At 47.0% G+C, this 19,137-nt stretch overlaps 1 protein-coding gene across 1 annotated transcript in view; it reads left to right on the forward strand.

Moving 5' to 3' along the window:
• DNAH9 (dynein axonemal heavy chain 9) overlaps positions 1-19,137 on the forward strand; it is a 280,228-nt gene that overhangs the window by 91,064 nt on the left and 170,027 nt on the right. The window contains exons 23-26 of the mRNA XM_030296313.1: positions 2,502-2,654; positions 3,654-3,779; positions 5,986-6,225; positions 6,540-6,700. Coding sequence (XP_030152173.1) covers positions 2,502-2,654; positions 3,654-3,779; positions 5,986-6,225; positions 6,540-6,700 — 680 coding nt within the window. The remainder of the gene's footprint in view (positions 1-2,501; positions 2,655-3,653; positions 3,780-5,985; positions 6,226-6,539; positions 6,701-19,137) is intronic.

The following is a 19,137-nucleotide window of genomic DNA, read 5'->3' on the forward strand; positions in this document are numbered from 1 at the left end:
GATCATCCCTAGAGTTAAAACCCACCTTTCTCTTGTTCCCCTATATAGTTTTCCAAAAAAGTTCCAGAGTAGCCCACGCATAGCGGAGTTGAGACATTTATCACACCGGCGTTCTGTTTTGTAGCTATACGTTCGTTAATTCCACGCGTAGGGAAAGTCAAAGATCGTTGCCAGACCTTTTGTACATAATGTGCTCATTCTTAAATACTTATATATTTTTTTAACGTTTACTCATTTTTGAGAGAGAGAGAGAGAGAGAGAGAGCGCACAAGCAGGGGAGGGGCAGAGAAAGAGGGAGACACAGAATCCGAAGCAGGCTCCAGGCTCCAAGGTGTCAGCACAGAGCCCGACACAGGGCTCGAACCCACGGATCGCGAGATCATGACCTGAGCTGAAGTCGGACGCTTAATCGACTGAGCCACCCAGGTGCCCCCTAAATACTTATTTTTATTTGTCTTGCTTGGTGTGAGTAAATCTTTAAGTAGCTCCTCCCTTCCCACCATCCCGAGAGATGAAGGTTAGTAGACTAATCCCCAGATCCTTCTCTATCTGCGACTCTGTGGTAGTTTTTACAGGTGAGCGATTGAACGGCCGAGTTTGGAACTCCTGTGTGTCACAGCACTTTCTTCTCAAATCCCCCCAGATGTAGCTCTGAGACATCATCTGAGGTACACCTGCTTTTTTTCCCCCCCAGACCTTTCTAGGTAACCTCATTTGTTTCTATTTGGATCTCCATAGAGATCAAAATTTAAAGTTTAATTTTAGAAAGTTTGTATATGTTTATATACTTGCTTTGTTAATTTTTCCAACATTTGACGAGTTTTTTCTTTCCTATCTGAAAACCAGGGTCATTATCTTGAAAAGGTTTTCTTTCTATGTGCTTTAAATTTTTTTAGCGATTGTTTAATTTTGAGAGAGAGAGAGCACGCACAAGTGGAGGACAGGCAGAGAGAGGGAGACAGAATCCAAAGCAGGCTCCAGGCTCTGAGCTGTCAGCACAAAGCCCGACGTGGGACTCAAACCCATGAACCACGAGATCATGACCTGAGCCAAAGTTGGATGATTAACTGACTGAGCCACCCAGGCGCCCCTATTCCTATATGCTTTAAAATAATATTTCTATTCCATTTATCTGGATTTTTTTCCCTTTAAGTTCATCAGATTTCCATAAGCTAGGATTCTATTTTCTGTGTACAATATAACATTACCTTCATATATTCATACATATTTAAAAAAATTTTTTTTCGAGTTTATCTTTGAAAGAGACAAAGCATGAGCAGGGGAGGGGCAGAGAGGGAGAGAGAGAGAGGATCTCAAGCAGGCTGCTTGCTGTCAGTGCAGAGCCCAACACAGGGCTCGATCCCATAACCCTGGGATCACGATCTGAGCTGAGATCAAGACTCAGGTCCTCAACCGACTGAGCCACCCAGGCGCCCCACATTTTCATCTGTTACCCCTCTTCCTTGGTGTCCTTCCATGGCTTCTCAAGCCCGTCCACCGTATTTCATTCGTCTGTGTTGATTTGGTTCTTAAGTATTTGTTGTCCCCTTACATCATTTTCCTACCACTACCCGTTCATCTCTACCTCCTACTTCATCGCGTTCGTGTTTCTTTCATTTAATTGAAAACAAGGTGGCCTTTTTCATAATCACTTCTGTTTCCTTTATTAAAGCTTCTCTCTCTCTCTCTCTCCCGCCTCCTCTCCCCCTCCCCTCTGTGCCCCTCCCCCCTTCTCTCTGATAAAGAAGGTTCCCTCCCATCAAGATATTCATCCCAAGTCACCCCCTCTGGTGCCCTCACAGTGTATTTACTTTAACACGTGGAGTTTTTCCTCTCCTGTCATTAGCTGGGGAGCTGGTTATGGTAAATTTAGGATTACAACTCCGGGTCCGCATATCCTGGAGGCCCTGTATCTCAGAAAGCTCTACCAGAGAGCTTTCTGCTTACTTTTTCCTCTCATCCTGCCATTTCCCTCATGTCAGGACCACGGCGTGGCTCTCTGGGAACCCTCCTAGAACAGTCACCCAGGGCGTTACTGGAAAGGGGCCTCTGTGTCATGAGACGACATGGCGAGGGAGAACCAGGTACAGGTCTCCTGCGCCTAAGTGGTTTCAACAGCCGGATGACTTCTTCCACAGGCCACCGCCACCACCATCGCCCTTCTGCCGCAGGGTAGCATTTTCTGAGGAGGAGGGTTTAGGAATTAACCATCCTTTTTTCCCTCCAGTCTGTTCCCCTCCAGTCTGTTCCCGTTTAGTTCAAGCAGACATTCGTGAAACTTTTGCGGCCACAATTCCCACTAATTCCGTGTTCCCTTGACCACTTCTACCCAATTCATTTGGTTCTGACCTCATACCACCCCACCACTGTTCCACAAGCTTCCCTGTAAATGTTTGGTAACCGTCTCTCTAATGGCTGGCATGCAGTAGACCTCTGCACGGTACCGATGAGCGTCTGCCCAGACACGTTGTCCAATCCTGTGGCGTGGTTTCCCATCTTAGGTTCAACGCCATCTTTCCAAACTCTTTGACAACATGGCCAAGATGGAATTCCAGCTGGACGCCAGTGAGAAAGCGACCAAGATAAGTCTGGGCATGTACAGCAAGGAAGGAGAGTACGTGGCCTTCAGCGAGCCCTGTGACTGCAGTGGCCAGGTAGAGTAGAAGTCCTTTGCCCTCCTCATCCCGTTCTCTCACAAGTATCAGGCAACCTCAACTTTCAGGATGGCCATTTCCCATTTCAACCTTGGGCCGGAACTGCTGTCTGGGCCCTGGGACTGCCAGCTCCTCTCGAACCGACGTTGGAGGAGCTCCTGGTGCCTGCCCTCCCGTCTCTGGGAAGGACACACGTCAATATTCGTATATCTTTCTTAACCAAAGACCTGTGCAGAGAGGAATGAAATGCGCATAAACAACTACCCAAGTCGAGGAGAAAAGAATTTTTAAATGATTAGCAGCACCAGGAGACTTTAACGTGACAACCCCTGGGGCACCCCATTGGCACACTGACATCTTCCCCTGGAGAAGACGTTCTTTGAGATCAGCCGTTTTCCTGGGATGTCATTTCTCTGTACAAATACAGCTCAGAGTCACTTCCTCCCACAGTCCTACCCCTGGGAGAGCCAAATACCATCGTGCTCCAAGAACTACTGCTTCTAAATGTCCCATGTACAATTCCAGAAACACAAAATATGGGGCAACTCTCCCCTAAAACTTCCTTCCTAGCCTCCCCCATCACCACTAGAGTATAAGCTATGTGTCTGTTTTTTGACCAGAAGGCATTCAGTTGGAAAATATAATTCTGGTTTACATCTCCATACTGAGTGTGGACGGGTTATGAAAACCCACTGACCCACTGAGCGAGGTTGACCTTGCTCAACCCAGACTAACACTTCCTTGTCTGGATGCCAGATGGCAGCTCCCCTCCCCTTGACCTGCTACTGTGTCCTGGGTGTTCCAAAGGGGCCTGTCCACCTGTTGTTAATTGAGCCTGGTTGTCACCGACCACCGTCCTGGGCCACAGAAACAAGATGGCTCCCTGTGCCTTCTGGCGGCCATTGGGCCGATGGCTGGGCTCCATTTTCTTGTCTCCCTCTGGGTGAGCGATCGTATCCTTCCTGGAATCCAGCATCTAACTTGGAGTTCTTCTTTCAGGTGGAAATATGGTTGAACCATGTGCTCGCGCATATGAAGGCCACAGTGAGGCATGGGATGACAGAAGGTGTAGCTGCTTATGAAGAAAAGCCAAGGGAACAGTGGCTCTTTGACTATCCAGCTCAGGTATTCTAACCAGGAGCTTTGTGGGCCCCCCTCCTTGCCAGGTCCCCTCCCCCAGGGAAGTCCTTCGGCCTTGAGGGGATACCAGACCTCAAACTCACTATGTGCTTCACAGTCCAGAAGGCCTGGTCTCCGAATTGTCAACTGAGACTTAGTCCAGCCATTACCCTGGAGAACCTGGGATTGTCCCTTTTTACCCTCTCTGGCCACTGTAGGGAGAAAACGGAAAGCATTCAACTCACTGAGCCAGCCTGCTTTGTCTATGCCGAGATCTTTGCTGAGCACAGGGGACCCCAACAGGGAACGAGACCTCATAACCCTGCCTTGCCAGAGTTTACAGACTTGGCAGGGAAGCCAACTCGCTTACAAATGAGCACATAGCTAGCCGGTGGGGTCTGGGGAGCCCCCCCCAACCTCTGCCGAGGATATGATACGTAAGCTGAGATTGGAAGTAGGAGCTAACAAGTTAACGATGGAGGGAAAGAGCAACCAGTATGGGGAGGACCTTGAGCTCAGAGGCAAGGAAGAGCATCTTGTGGTTGAAGAACTGAGTGTGGTTTGCAGCAAGAAGGGAAAGAAGGAGCCTGAGCCAGCTGATGGTTCCTACAGAGGAAACCTGAAGCCAGTTCTTACCCACCCCGTTAGGGAGCCTGACTTGCTTCTAAAATGTGTCCGAATCCTTTCCAGGCTTCCCAGGAGGGCGAGGAGGGCAAGGGGCAAATTAATGAGAAATGGCTGCAGTAGACCCTCCCCCCCACTCCCTACCCCCCATTAGGGGCACAGTGCCCGAGCTGGGGTGTCTGAGGGTTGCAGGCGCTTACCAGGAGTTGAAGCCACAGGAGTAGAGAAGACTGGTCTTGGAAAAGACGCAGACCCGAGATGAGGGTGCAGAAGAGTCAGTCCCTTGGGCATCATGTAAAGACGGGGTAGCCAAGGAGGAGCCAGTAAAGCAGATTGAGAAACGGTGCCTTTTCAGGTAGAAGGAACACCAGGGGATGGTCGCAATGGAAACCAAAAGCCGGCCAGAGGTCAGCCATGCCACGTGCTTATAAGAGATCAAGGAAAAGAAAGAGGCTGGGGAGTGTCTGTGAGTTTGGTGCGGCCATGTCCGTGGAGTGCAAGGTGGTGGCGCGTTGCAGGGGGCAGAGAAGGGAGAAGAAGGTGGGGAAATGTTGGCAGCGAGTGTAGACTAACAGAAACGAGAAATAAGTCAGGACTACTGCAAGGATTCTTTTGACTATGCAATGGGTGCATCGCGTTCAAAGCATCCCGGCCAGATCTCTGGCAAAACCCCACGCGCCTGATCCCAAAGGCGAGAGAATGGTCCTTTTTACTACGACAGGATTCCCTGTTTGACAAAGGGAATGATCCCCATCAGGATTCTTTGTTTACCTGAATCAGACTTTTGAGGCAAGAAAATGTGTCGCCTCCTGCTCTTGTGACCGGTCTCATCTAGAGCAGTGTCTCCCCAACCACAGGATGCTGCAAACGATCGGTGTGTCTAAAGTCTCCACCGTGAATAATCCGAATTACGCATTTTCCGTATCAGGTTGCTCAGCAAACGGAAGTCGTGTTTGTTCAAATCCCTTCTTCCGTTCCTTTATTTTGACTCTCTGAAAAACACAAATCCCGCTGACCACGTTGAATTTTGCTGCAGTTCACCTTGGTCTCCAGGAGTAGGCTTTTCAAGGTTATAGGGTCCGAGAAATAAAAACCATACACAGCCAAAGCGTTACGGGCAAGCAAAAATACGCTGCAAATGATCATCAGAGGCTCACTAAGCTAGAACACTCAGACCGCGGGAAGTTTAAGAAGAACAGAACAAAGACCAAGTGTTGTTGAGATGTTCAGTCAACATATTGTTAACCTCCCAAGCCCAGTAAGGATGCTTTGCCTGGGGAGTAAAGATGGAAAGATCAGAGTAGCAATTTCTAAAAGCCACTGACATTGACCAGGGGGACTCTTTGGTTGTTTTCAACCAAACGATACATTTTTTTCCAGAGCAGAAAGTGCTTTCCCCACTTGGAACCACTTCACATCTCCAAGGAGACAGAGGCCAGTGGCTCACTTTGTCAGTGCTGGTAGAAGAGGGAGGGAAGGGGCTGAGGTCACCCACACAATTGCATGCTGACTCTCGCTGTGTGATGAGTGGGCTGGCTTTGGAGACAGTCCTGGTAATGGCTTTACTAAGCAGCTCCTGGTGCCACAGGTGGCCCTGACCTGCACTCAGATCTGGTGGACCACGGAGGTGGGCATTGCATTTGCCAGGCTGGAGGAAGGCTACGAGAACGCCATGAAGGACTATTACAGGAAGCAAGTGGTGCAGCTCAAAACCCTCATCACCATGTTACTCGGCCAGCTCTCCAAAGGGGACCGGCAGAAGATTATGACCATATGCACCGTTGATGTGCACGCCCGGGATGTGGTGGCCAAGATGATCGCTCAGAAGGTGAGTCCCCAACATTCGGGAGTGTCCCTCTTTGTCGCCAGCTACACCGTGAACGGTGGGATGAGGGAGAAGCTCGCATACAGCCCACACGTGGGGGTCCCAGACTCTGCCCCGGCCAGAGAGCTGGGGGAGGGTCATGGTGGCTGCTCCCAGTGAACGTGTGTAATTAGCATGCTCTCTGTGCTGTGGTGGGCGCAGCATGGACTCCTGACCGGTAGGCAAAACCCAGCTCATCCAGAGCCCCGCGTGGCCTGTGGCCAAGGGGCCACCGGCGGAACGGCGATCGAGCCCCCTCCTCTGCGCTCTCTCTTCAGGTGGACAATGCTCAGGCCTTCCTCTGGCTGTCCCAGCTGCGGCATCGTTGGGACGACGAGGCCAAACACTGCTTTGCCAACATCTGTGATGCGCAGTTTCTATATTCCTACGAGTACCTGGGAAATACGCCTCGCCTGGTGATCACGCCTCTGACAGACCGGTGAGCACTGGCATCAGCCACTCACAGAGAACCCGATTGGTGTCCGGCTCGGGCCGTCTTAACGGGCCGCTGCCCCTTGCTAGTTGCCCACAGAGGTGTAGGGAGGGAGCGCCTGCCCACACAACACATGTAAAAATAAAACTTGAAGGAGGAAGGGCAGAACCCTTCTCAGGGCAAATCCGTGAGCTGTGATTTTTTTTTTTTTTTTTTTTTTTTTGAGGAATTTACTAGGGGAGAATCCCATACCCCTGGGTTCTCACACCAGCTCTAACACATACCGGCTACTTGACCTTGAAAAACTTGACCTAATGCTTGGTTTTTCTCATCTATGAAATGGAGGCAGTTACTTGTTTTTTTTTTTTTTTTTTTTTTTTTTTTTTTAAATTTTTTTTTCAACGTTTATTTATTTTGGGGACAGAGAGAGACAGAGCATGAACGGGGGAGGGGCAGAGAGAGAGGGAGACACAGAATAGGAAACAGGCTCCAGGCTCCGAGCCATCAGCCCAGAGCCCGACGCGGGGCTCGAACTCACGGACCGCGAGATCGTGACCTGGCTGAAGTCGGACGCTTAACCGACTGCGCCACCCAGGCGCCCCGGCAGTTACTTGTTAAACTGGTCTGGGATCCCCAGAAGCGAAAACAAAACCAAAAAAAAAAACTACTGATAAGCTTTCTGGAAAGTGGAGTTTTGTGTATAGAAGGCTGGAAATGGGGAAAACCCAAGATGTGTTCCTGGAAGAGGGGGAGACGCTTGACTTGGGGGGCGATGTGGTTGGCCATAAGCCTGGTAAGGTGGGTCCGAGTCAGGCTATAAATATGCAGCATACATTTTTTAGCCAGTAAGTAGCGATAAACTATTGAAAATTTTTCATCAGCCAAATAAAACGATGGAAACTGTATTTCATGGAGACTTATCTGAGAGCACAGCGTGGGCAAAGGAGAGCGAGGATGGGATGTTTTAATTCTGTTGAGATTTCCGTAAATTCTGCTATGAGCTGGTGCCCTTTTCCCGTATAATTTCATTGAGTACTAAATCTCTTCTCCAAAGAGCTGCATGTCTGAATGGCCGGCTTATTCCAAATAAGTGACTTGTAGATGGTGAAAAGATTGTCATCAGTGGTGAAGGCTAGAGTGGCCACGTAGAATCTGTGTCATCTCTTACTGAATTTCCTCCCTGCCTGTTTTTAAGTGTTTCCACCTGTATTCTGGCCAAATCCTCAGATGTATCTCCAAGGAACATTGAGTGGAGTTGTAATAGCGGCATTCGCGGCATGACCTGGGATGTGGGAAAATCCCAACATCATCCATAGAGCAGGACCTCATGGTTGATCTCTCCCCCCCCCCCCCCCGCCCCCGTGCTGTTCCTTTCTTTAATTCGTTTTCCTGCCCAGCCTGGAAGGATCTTCCACCCAGAGTCCATTCCACATTTGCTCTTGTCTTTCTCTCCTTTTCATTTTTTGTGGGAGCCCGCAGAGGTCGCATCGCTGTCTCCGGTCACTCTCCCCCGCAGTTAGGAATGGAAGCTCTTTGCAGTCAGGGAGCTCTGTCTGTCTTACTTGTTGCTATGTCACCAGCCACCTGCTAGATGTTGGAATTGATACCTGTCGAAGGAATGAATGGTGCTTGAATATTGAAGACCTCTGTGGTAAGAATAGACAGAATTAAGAATAGGAGGTTGACTCAGGAGGGGGATCCACGCAGGACTCTCTGCCTTGGCTCCCAAAGAAGGAGGAACAGCTACTCTGTCCTCTGCCCTGATGCGGGGACCGATACTCCTCCCTGCCCCAGCTTCGGACGAAAGGCAGATAACACCCGTTCAGAGGGAGATGCGGGTTTCTCTGCGGCTGGGACAGTATCGGCAACAGCAACTCAGAGGGTTCGGGCACCTTAGGGTTGCACTTGGCCTTCACTTGGTATCAGTCCATTAGAGGCGCTCATTCAGTGCGGGCCAAAGGGAAGAGTGTTCCTGCGTCAGGCTTCATTCAGAGCGAACCCTCTCCTGTGTTGTGGTTATTCTCAGCAAGACACGCACCCTAAACAGGAAGGAAATGGGGTCCAGGATTCTCTCTTGCGGTGAGTTTTCCTGCCAGCCTTGGAATATAAGCTAATAGTTTGGGAATTCCTAACGCTCGCAACAGAATCACGAAGCTGTTCTGTATCTGAGCAGTTCGACGAATGTCCGTCTCTGACTCTAGACTGTATGCTCCGTGGTAACATTGACTTCGATGTACTCACTGTTCTACCCCAAGGAACCCGGCGCTGTGATAGGCATTCAAGTTCACTCCTTGACCGAATTCAGTGGAACGATTTCTGACACGATGTGCCCCAACTTCTCCATCCCCAGTCAGAATATCTCCTTCCTTTCCGTGGACACAGCAGACACGATCATTCCAAGTGATAAAAAGTCTAAGACTTTTTTCTTTTCCCTGGGTCGTCACGCCCGCCCCAGCGTTGAAGATAATTACCTCTTTTGGATTTAGAAGTCTCTAGTACACGAATGCTGAAGGCCTCTGGAAAGGGAGAGGGTAAAGCTCTGGCAAGGAATTCTCTCCAAAACAGGATTTTATCACCCCTCCTATGAAACGATGCAAAAAAAAAAAAAAGAACTAGAAAGGAGGACTTAACACAAATAATGGTGAATACTGTATAGACCTTGACCTCGTTTGGCTCTTTAGACGCTTTTCTGACAAAGTGGTATGTAGTGAATATTTATATGTAAAATTCCATTTTCTCATTGACTTCCATTATTATCTCAAGAAATGTTTTGCCCGGGAAAAAAAAAAAAGGCCTTAACACAGAAAATCACATTTTAAAGAGCATTCAGCCTTGTCCGGTGTGTAGCTTAAGTACATTTAATTCTCTCCTGCCACAGGAATTAATCAAATGGACAATTGATCCATAAAACCTTTGCACATTCATTAAAAGCATAGCCGCATTACAGTACCTCCGACTGATTATGCCTATTTCTTTGGAATTTCCCAGTGCCCGGATGGGACCTGAATCTATAAGTAGCTACGATATATTCGCAGGACTCTGGCGTAGCACTGAGCTGAAGAACGAAATGGAAATGCCTTTTCAGCCGGAACAAAAGCAGTTCGCATAAGTTGTTTCTCAACCTTTGGATGACCTCCTCTTCCCTCAACTCACCTTCACACACAGACGCCCCTTTCAGCCCCGTGCTGCTGCGTTAAGTACTAATCAGCTGCTTATCAAGTTTGAGTACCTCTTAATATCTCAGGAACTGCTGCGAGTAGGTGAGATTTAATTGACCCAAGAGTCTTGGAAGGGGATTTGCCGGACAAGGACGCAGCACAAGTCCTACACTTCCTAAGTCTTCATGTGCAGTTTTTTATCGGAAAAACTTAGTACTCTGTAAGCACAGACGATAAAGTCGCCCAGAGGTAACCATTGTTAATATCTAGTCCGTTTCCTTCTGCGTGTGGATGTTGACAAAATGAAATTGCAATCCTGTGCTGTATATCAAATACCATAGTTTTTTTTTTTTTTTACATAACATTATATCATGGGCATATTCTTACAACATTCTTCTGAAACACTCTAAGAGCCGACTTACCTTCTCCTTCCAAGTCTCCCATAATTTATGTAACAGACCCATGTTATAAAATGTTTCAGTCACACCTAAGCGTTTACTCTTGAAAATAAATCCGCCATGAACTTGCTTATAAATAACTTTGTGCTGCGTTTCCTAATATTTCCCCAGGAGACAGTCCAAGAGGCAGGGTGATTAGGTGACACATACTTTAAAATTATTCTTGAAACCAATATTGTTCCCACTCTCACCAGCAGTTTATGAGAATGTTTACCTCGCAACATCCTCACCAGCATTAAGTATCATGGTCAAAATATTATTTTATAAGTCAGAATGGGATCTTATTTGGATTTGGATGTCCTTAATTACTCACAGACTTTAGCATTTTTGTGTGCTCATTGGCTAGTAGGTTTTCCTGTCCTGTGAATTATTTATGACTGTTCCTGCCCATTTTATTACTTTTATGTTTAGAAAGTCCCTGCTCATTTCAAGATCAGCTCCATATTCACCTGGATTTTACCGCAGCTTCTTTCGTTTTATTTTTCCCTTTCTCTTTTAAAATTCTTGGGTAAACTTTTGGGCTTTCGAGTAGAGGGAGTGTTTTTACCACAACACTTTTGGTTACAAGTGCTAGAAGCCAAACCCTAACTAAGGTAAACAGAGGGAGGAATTGTTACCTCATGTGCCTGGGAAATGAGTCTAGCCCCGGGGCCTGGATGGGGAGAGATCGGTGATGGAACTCTCTCCTATCACGGCTCTGTTTTCTTCTGAATATTCTCTCTCGCACGGGTTTTCATTGTATGGCTGCAAGGGCGGTCTCCATGCCCACGACTTCATGAATCTTCCAGGAGGAAGAGACACCCTCCCCCCGCTTCTCAGCTCCGTAGATCTGATTCCTTCAAGGGACTCTGGTGAGCCCTGTTTGGATCCTGTGCCGATCTCGGAGTCCCTCACTGGAGCCACCGAGCTTGATTATTTTGCCCAGCCCGAGTCTTGTGCCCACCCCTGGGAGGGTGGGAGATACTTTGGTTGATGGCCGTGCAGCCAGAGGGCTTACCGTAAGTGTGGACTCCTGAGCAAGGAAAACCCACAGAAACTACTATGGCAGGGAATATTTGATTTCTTTGGTTGCCAAGTAACCAGTGGACATGACATGTTTTAGTGAGCCATGCGCCCTTTCCCTCACTGGTCTGTGATGTTTCCTCCACCACATTCAAAATTCTGAGTTCTCAGACTACCTCAAAGCGTCTATCCTGTTTCATCATTCTGTCCATCAACACGCCATATTATTTAAGGATTGCAGCTTTGTCGTGAGCTCTCCTATTTGTGTAGTAAAGGTCCACATCATCTTTTATATATATATATTATATATATAAGTATATAATATATATATTATATATATAAGTACATAATATATATAAGTATATAAGTACTAATAATATAATAAGTACATAATATATTATTATATATACTATATTATTATAAGTACATAATATATATAAGTACATAATATATATAAGTATATAATATATATTATATATTCATCTCTTCTCTTTTCAAACGAACTTGAATCATTTTGTCAGGTTCCAAAATATAAATGGTTAGGGTTTTTGATGGGTGAGTCTTAATACCTTCAAGTTAATTTGGAAAGAATAGCCATCTGTATGATACGCGATACTTTTCTGTATATTCATATCTTGAATTATGTTTATATATCTTTCAGTTTCAGTTATATAAATTTCAGTTCAGAAAAGTGTCTAAGTATTGTCATAAAGGTTTTGAATCTTTTTTATTATCACTAGGTGCTTTTAAGAATTTTGTTGCTAGGGGCGCCTGGGTGGCTCAGTTGGTTAAGTGTCCGACTTCAGCTCAGGTCATGATCTCACAGTTTGTGAGTTCGAGCCCCGCATTGGGTTCTGTGCTGTCAGCACGGAGCCTGGAGCCTGCTTCGGATTCTGTGTCTCCCTCTCTCTCTGCCCCTCCCCTGCTTGTGCTCTCTTTCTCTCTCTCTCTCAAAAATAAATAAACATTAAAAAAAATTTAAATAAAAGTTTTGTTGCTATACGAGGTTTTTTCATTATATATATGTTTTAAAACAATTTGATTGAGGTTTCTTTTATGTGTCAAAAATTTGTCCCCATTCCAAATGTACCGCTTAATGATTTCCAGTAACTTGACCATGTGGTATAACCATCACCATAAATCAGTTATACAACATTTTTAACCTCCTCAATGAGATCCCTCATGCCCATTTATATACCCATTCCCACCCCCAGCCCCAGCCCACCACTGAGCTACTTTCTGTGTCTCTAAATTTGGCTTATTCCAGCCACTTCTTGTAAATGGAGCCATACAACTTGTCCCTAGTGTCTGGCTTTTTTATTTTACACAGAGTGGGGGGGTTTGTCCATGATAGAGCACGTGGCAGTAGTCTATTGCTTTTTCTTACTGACTAATATCCCATGTTATAGACAGGACACATTTTATCTATCCAGTCACCTATTGATGGACACTTAGGTTATTTCCAGTTTGGGGCTGTCACAAACAATGTCGCTGTGAACCTTTGCGTGCAAGTCCTTGTGTAGACGTTAAGTTTTCATTTCTCTTGGGCCGATACTCAGGAGGGGAGTTGCTTGGTGGTACGAGATCTTTATGTTGAACTTTCTGGAAAACGGGCAAACTGTTTTCCAAAGTGGCTGAATCATTTTACATCCCACCCACCCCCCCACAGTAGACGGGGGTTCTCATCTCTCCACAGCCTTGATAACTTTATTATTGTCTGTCTTGTGTATTACAGCCATCCAAGGGGGTGTGAAGTAGGATCTCATCTGAGTTTTAATTGCGATTTCTCTAATAATGCTGTTGAGTGTCTTTTCTTGTGCTCATTAGCCATTTGTCGATCTCCTTGGTGTCATCCCGTTCATGTCCTTTGCCTCCCGTTTGATCCGTTTGTCATCTCGCTGAGTTGTGAGAAGCCTTTGTATATTCTGGTTTTATGGGACATGTGTTTGCAAGTATTGTATCCCCATCTGCCGCTTCCCTTTTTACTTTCCGAACGGTGTCTTTTGAGGCGCAAAAGTGTTTAATTTGTGTGAGGTCCGATCTGTCAAGCTTTTCTTTTTGGACCATGCTTTAGGTGTCGTAGCTAAGAAATCTTTGCTTAATTCCACTGTGTCTCTGCCTTTTCACTTGTGTATAGAATGAAACTCACCTTTATGAAGTTATCTCTTATTCTGCCCATCTACTGCCCTATATTAGAAAAATTCTGAGAACTTTAGTCTTGATTCTCTTGACTTTTCTAAGTCACTACTAGAATTTCCAAACATATCTGAGACATAAATATGAAGCATAATTAGACCTACTCAGGCTTCGTTACTAAGCACGCTGTTATTTTTGTTCCAGAGATCGTGTGTCAGTCATTGCTCTGTGTTCTGTCATATTTTGAGAAAGACATTTACCAAGTCGTGGGGGCAAAGAGAAAGATGAGCACTGGGTGACGGACAATCTCATAACCAAATGGCATAAGCAACAGATCTTAGAATCGGGGCCATGTATGCTGAAGACAACATTCGTATTTAAACATTAAAATGTTATGGGGTACCTGGGTGGCTCAGCCAGTTAAGCGTCCAACTTCAGCTCAGGTCACGATCTCACCGTTTGTGAGTTCGAGCCCCGTGTCGGGCTGTGTGCTCACAGCTCGGAGCCCGGAGCCTGCTCCGGATTCTGTGTCTCCCTTGCAAGTGCTTGGAAGGTTAACTTACATTTATCCTTCCTAAATTTTACCCTGTGGGATCTACCCCTATCATTTTCGACTGTTAGGATTATTTTGAATTCAGTCTGTGTTGCATGTAATCGATCATTTCTTAATCCAAGTTACTGATAAAAATATTGACTGTCATGGACCCGAGTCCTGCTGGTCACGCTAGAGGGACCCCCTGCTGGGGAGATATTGTTGCGATCCGTGTTCATTCTTATGAATAATCATCATCCATGTTATGATTGTTGAACCGTGTGGTAGGTAGAATTCTAAGGATGATCCCCATGATCTTTTCCCCTGTATGATCTCCTCCCCTTTGAGTATGGGTGAAAACTATACATATGATCATGTCATTCCCATGATAATGCTTTGCTTTATAGCAAGAGGGAAATAACTCAAGTGGACCCAATGTCATCATGTGAGACCTTGAAAGTAGAGTTCTCTCCTGGCCGAAGACAGAAGGGCGAACCAGAGAGATCTGAACGTGAGACAAACTTGACACACTGTTGTTGATTTTGAAGGTAGAGGGAGCCATACGCAAAGATGATAGAAAGGCCCAGAGGAGCTGAGCTATCCCCTGGCCAACAGTAACCAACGAGGACCTCAGTCTTCCAACTGGTAGGAACTTAATTCAACCAAGAACTCGAGTGAACTAGGAAGCAGATTCTTCCCCAGAGTGTCCAGATAAGAGTGCAGCCAACAGTTACCTTGATTGTGGTCTTTGAGACCCTCCAGAGAGGATCCACCTGGACCTCTGACCTAAAAGAGTAAGAGAATGAGTGAGTGTTGTTTTAAGCCACTTCGTTTACGGTAATTTCTTACATGGCAGGAGAAAAACGAGTACAAAACAACTATAAAGATTTCACCAACTCTAAGATGACTCAGACCACATTTCCAGGATAGCTTCAGGCTACTTATAGCTGCAATCGAGATGCAGGGTCCTTGACGGTTTCTTTAATCTGCCAATTGAATAACTGTATTGAAACAGAAAAGCTATATTTCATATATTTTTCACCTTAAAAAAATAATACCTTAAACATGGATCGGCCTTCTTTTCAAGGCACCTTCCTATCTCTTGTCTCCTCTTATCCTCACGGAAGCCTCCTGAGGGGCGAGAAGACCAAAGCCTATGGGAGTCATTTGCGCAAAGAGAACAAGACTGACTTCCGCTTGATATTTGGAAAGCCTTTCAAGCAATTGCAACGGGCACACTGTGGAAGGAGCTGCCTTCTGAAATCATAAACCCTGCCTCGCTGGAGGAAAAGGCTTATGTAGCCCTCCTGGAAGGATTTAATTAACGGGAAAGAGCCTGGCTTGGTTAAAAGGCCAAACCTCTGAGGTCCGTCCCGGAACAAAAGGGTCTGTCTTCCCAGGAACGACCAGACTAAATCGATCCGTATCCGTGTTGGGGCCAGCTGGCCAGGCAAGAGCGCCTCTTGGAGGAGTCCTTGCCGTTCTCACAATTGCCATTGGCTCGACACAGCGAGCTTACTGAATTCCTTGGTGCAAAGCCCAAGACTGTGGGATGGATTCCAGTGACCGCTTCTGTTAAGGCACCAAGGTTTCCTTCCCTGGCTGAGTTGCGCCAACACTTTGTACTAGAGGCAACGTAGGAACCCTATTTGACTCCAGAGCCCTCGCCTGAGACCTCGATCGCCTGATCCGCCCACCTCAGTGGAAAGCAGCTGCAGACTGAAGCGACTGGCTTCATGTTGACAGAGATGGACAGGCTGACGAGACCCCAGATGGAACTTTAGAGCAGGAGCGGGTATCCCTAAGGCCTAGGACAGCCGGATGGCCCATGACCCAAGCAAAATGGCGACCCTCATGTGGAAGAGGGAGGCACTGTTTTCCGTTTGGTTTACTCATGGCCCAAGCCTAAGCTACACTGTCCCTGCCTTAGTTATTATTAGCCTTAGCCCAGCTTCCCTTCCCGAAGCTCAGTCTTCTCATCTGTAAAATAGGGATTGGATTAGTTGATCTCAGAAACACCTTCAAGCTCTAGAGTTCTGTTACTATGGGGAGAAAAATATTTTTTTGGGGGCGGGGGAGGGCCCTCCCCCTACCCCCTACCCCCTACCCCCTACCCCCAAGTACTTCTTCTGGAGATCATCAGAAGCTCAGCAGTAGATACTCTGGAAGAGATTGACACCCGGCTCCAAGGGTTTCTTTCCAGAGATTCTTGAGTTTTCTGTGCGAATTCTATTTCTGCAAACCCTGGTGTTTCTGGACTCCTGGACTCCTCGAGAGCCCTGCAGCTCTATGGAGAAGAGGCCTGGGTCCCCCTCTGGCCGGCAGAGGAGGCTGCCGTGGACAGATCAGGGGTGGGAGAGAGTGGGGAGGTGAGTTGGCCGGAGGCCGGGGAGTCTGCCAGTCCGGGCAGCTGCCTTTCCTCCTGGGAGGTTCAGGGCTGCAACAGCCCCTGGAAAGTTCTAGAAGAAGCTGAGGCTCGGGTGGGTAGAAGGCACCGGGGCCAATCTGGAGTCAGAACTCAGCCCCTGAGAGCAGGTATGGCCTCTGTTAGGACTCAGCTAGGAGTGTCTGAGAGAGGAGAGCAGCACCCTGGGGGAGCCCAGCTCACCAGCCCTGAAATGCAGCCCATCAGTTGAGCCAACACCTGCCCTCACACGGGAAAACTGCCGGTGGAATAGCAGGTCCCCACACCTGTCCTGTCCACCTGGGGATCTGCCTTCCTGAGTGTCACGTGCAAAGGCTGAAATATATCTGGGAATTTTGCACTCAATTAAAGGAGAATTCAGGGGGCAGCTGGGTGGCTCAGTTGGTTAAGGATCCGATTTTGGCTCAGGTCACGATCCCACAGTTCCGTGAGTTCGAGCCCCGCGTCGGGCTCTGCACTGACAGCGCGGAGCCTGCTTGGGATTCCCTCTCTCTCCCTCTCTCTCTCTGCACGCCCCCCATCACACTTTCTCTGTCTCTCTCAAAATACATAAACTTAGAGAATTCAGGAACTCGCTCCGTCTTTCCAAAGCCATTTTGGTGTCGGTGGAGACGCAGTCGCCATCTGGCCCGAAGAGTGTTCACCTGGAACCACCGGTGAACTCTAGACATCAGATTCCAAAACAGAATTCATCTTGGAGGCCCCCTTGGGTGGCCCCTTCTGGTCCAACCTGCAGGTGGAGAGCCTATGTTATTAATTTTCTAGGTATCAAGAAGTGAGGCCAGTGGCACGTTTTTTAATGGCTTTATTGAGGTATAATTTACATGCGTTACAGTTCACCCATTACAAGGGTACAATTCAGTGACGGTTAGTACTTTGTCGAGTTGTGCAACCATTACCATCATCCAGTTTCAGACTTTGCCATCACCGTGTTTGTGATAATACCCTCTAGTTCGATCCACGTTGTTGCAAATGGCAAGATTTCATTCTTTTTTTTCACCACCATGTCATATTCCATTGTGTATGTGTGTATATATATGTATATATATACCACATCTTCTTTATTCATAAGTTGGGGAACACTTGGGTTCTTTCCATAATTTGGCTATTGTTGATGGCGCTGCTATAAACATTGGGTTACACGTGTCCTTCAAATCAGCATTTTTGTATCCTTTGAATAAATACGTAGTAGTGCGATTCCTGGGTCGTAGGGTAGTTCTGTTTTTAATTTTTTGAGGAACCTCCATACTGTTTTCCAGAGTGGCTATACCAGTTTGCATTCCCACCAATAGTGAAAGAGGGTTCCCCTTTCTCCGCACCCTTGCCAACATCTGTTGTTGCCTGAGTTGTTAACGTGAGCCGTTCTGACAGGTGTGAGGGGTGTCTCATTGTGGTTTTGATTTGTACTCCCCTGATGATGAGTGACGTTGAGCATTTTCTCATGTGTCTGTTGACCATCTGGATATTTTCTTTGGAAAAGTGTCTGTTCGTGTCTTCTTCCCATTTCTTCACTGGATTGTTTGTCTTTTGGGTGCTGAGTTTGGTAAGTTCTTGATAGATTTTGGATACCAACCCTTTATCCAATATGTCATTTGCCCGTATTTTCTCCCATTCCGTTGGTTGCCTTTCGTTTTGATGATTGTTTCCTTCACCGTGCAGAAGCTTTTTATCTTGATCAGGTCCCAATAGTGCATTTTTGCCTTTATTTCCGTTGCCTCTGGAGATATGTCAAATAAGTTGCTGTAATGCACGTCTGTTTTAAAAAGTACCAGAAGCAAGCCTAATGCTTGTTTTTATTTTATTATCATTAGGAAAGATAGTCAAAGGAGGATTAAACAGATGGAATGACTGATGGCTTCATTCATGAATTTGCTTCATAAATAATTATTCAGGGTCTCTATGTGGCCAGAGCCGTTTCTGGAGATGAAACCATGAGTAGGACATAGCCCCACCTTCACGTGTCTTATGAAGATTGTATGAACGACGTGTGTGATATATGTTGGACGCTGACGTGCAGGACAGTGGGGGAGGACCTCAGCTGAGGGACATGTACTCACTCCCCCCGGTGCTGAGGGGTCTGGGGATACTTAGCCGGGGAGCTAATGTCAAATATGAGCCCCAAGGGATGAGTGGCCACCACTAGGCTACTAACGACCATGTTGAGGAAGGACACGACTCAGGTAGACTGGAAGGGCGGGGGGCTGGATGGGGGAAGGAGAGAGAGACGAGCACAGTCCTCGTGTGTCTGAGTGTCCTCATCCATTTGAGCTGCTATAACAAAATACAATACACCGGGGGGCTTATGAACAACAGAAATTCATTCCTCACAGTTCCGGAAGCTGGCAGGTCCCAGGTCAAGGCACCGGCATGGTCACGTTCTTGTCTGGGGCCCTTTTCTGGCTCCTAGCAGGTATCTCGTCACTGTGGGCTCACCTGGTGGCGGAAGGGACGAGGGATCCCTCTGAAGCCTCTTTTATAAGGCTGCTAATCTCATTCCTGAGGCTCCTCCTTCACGAGCTAATCGCCTTCTGAAGGCCCCACCTCCCAATTCCGTAGTCTTGGGGGGTTAGGATTTTACTGTAGGAGCTGGGGAGGTGGGGCACACAAACCTTCAAGACAGAGCACGAGCAAGTGAGAACAGCTGTACGTGAAGGCACCTTAGAGTGTTGGGGCTGAAGGAGACACGAGAAATGGGCAATGAGCTAGAAAACTGAGCAGGGGCAAGCTCAGGG

Source organism: Lynx canadensis, chromosome E1 (assembly GCF_007474595.2).
Source record: "Lynx canadensis isolate LIC74 chromosome E1, mLynCan4.pri.v2, whole genome shotgun sequence".
Classification (NCBI taxonomy): Eukaryota; Metazoa; Chordata; class Mammalia; order Carnivora; family Felidae; genus Lynx; species Lynx canadensis.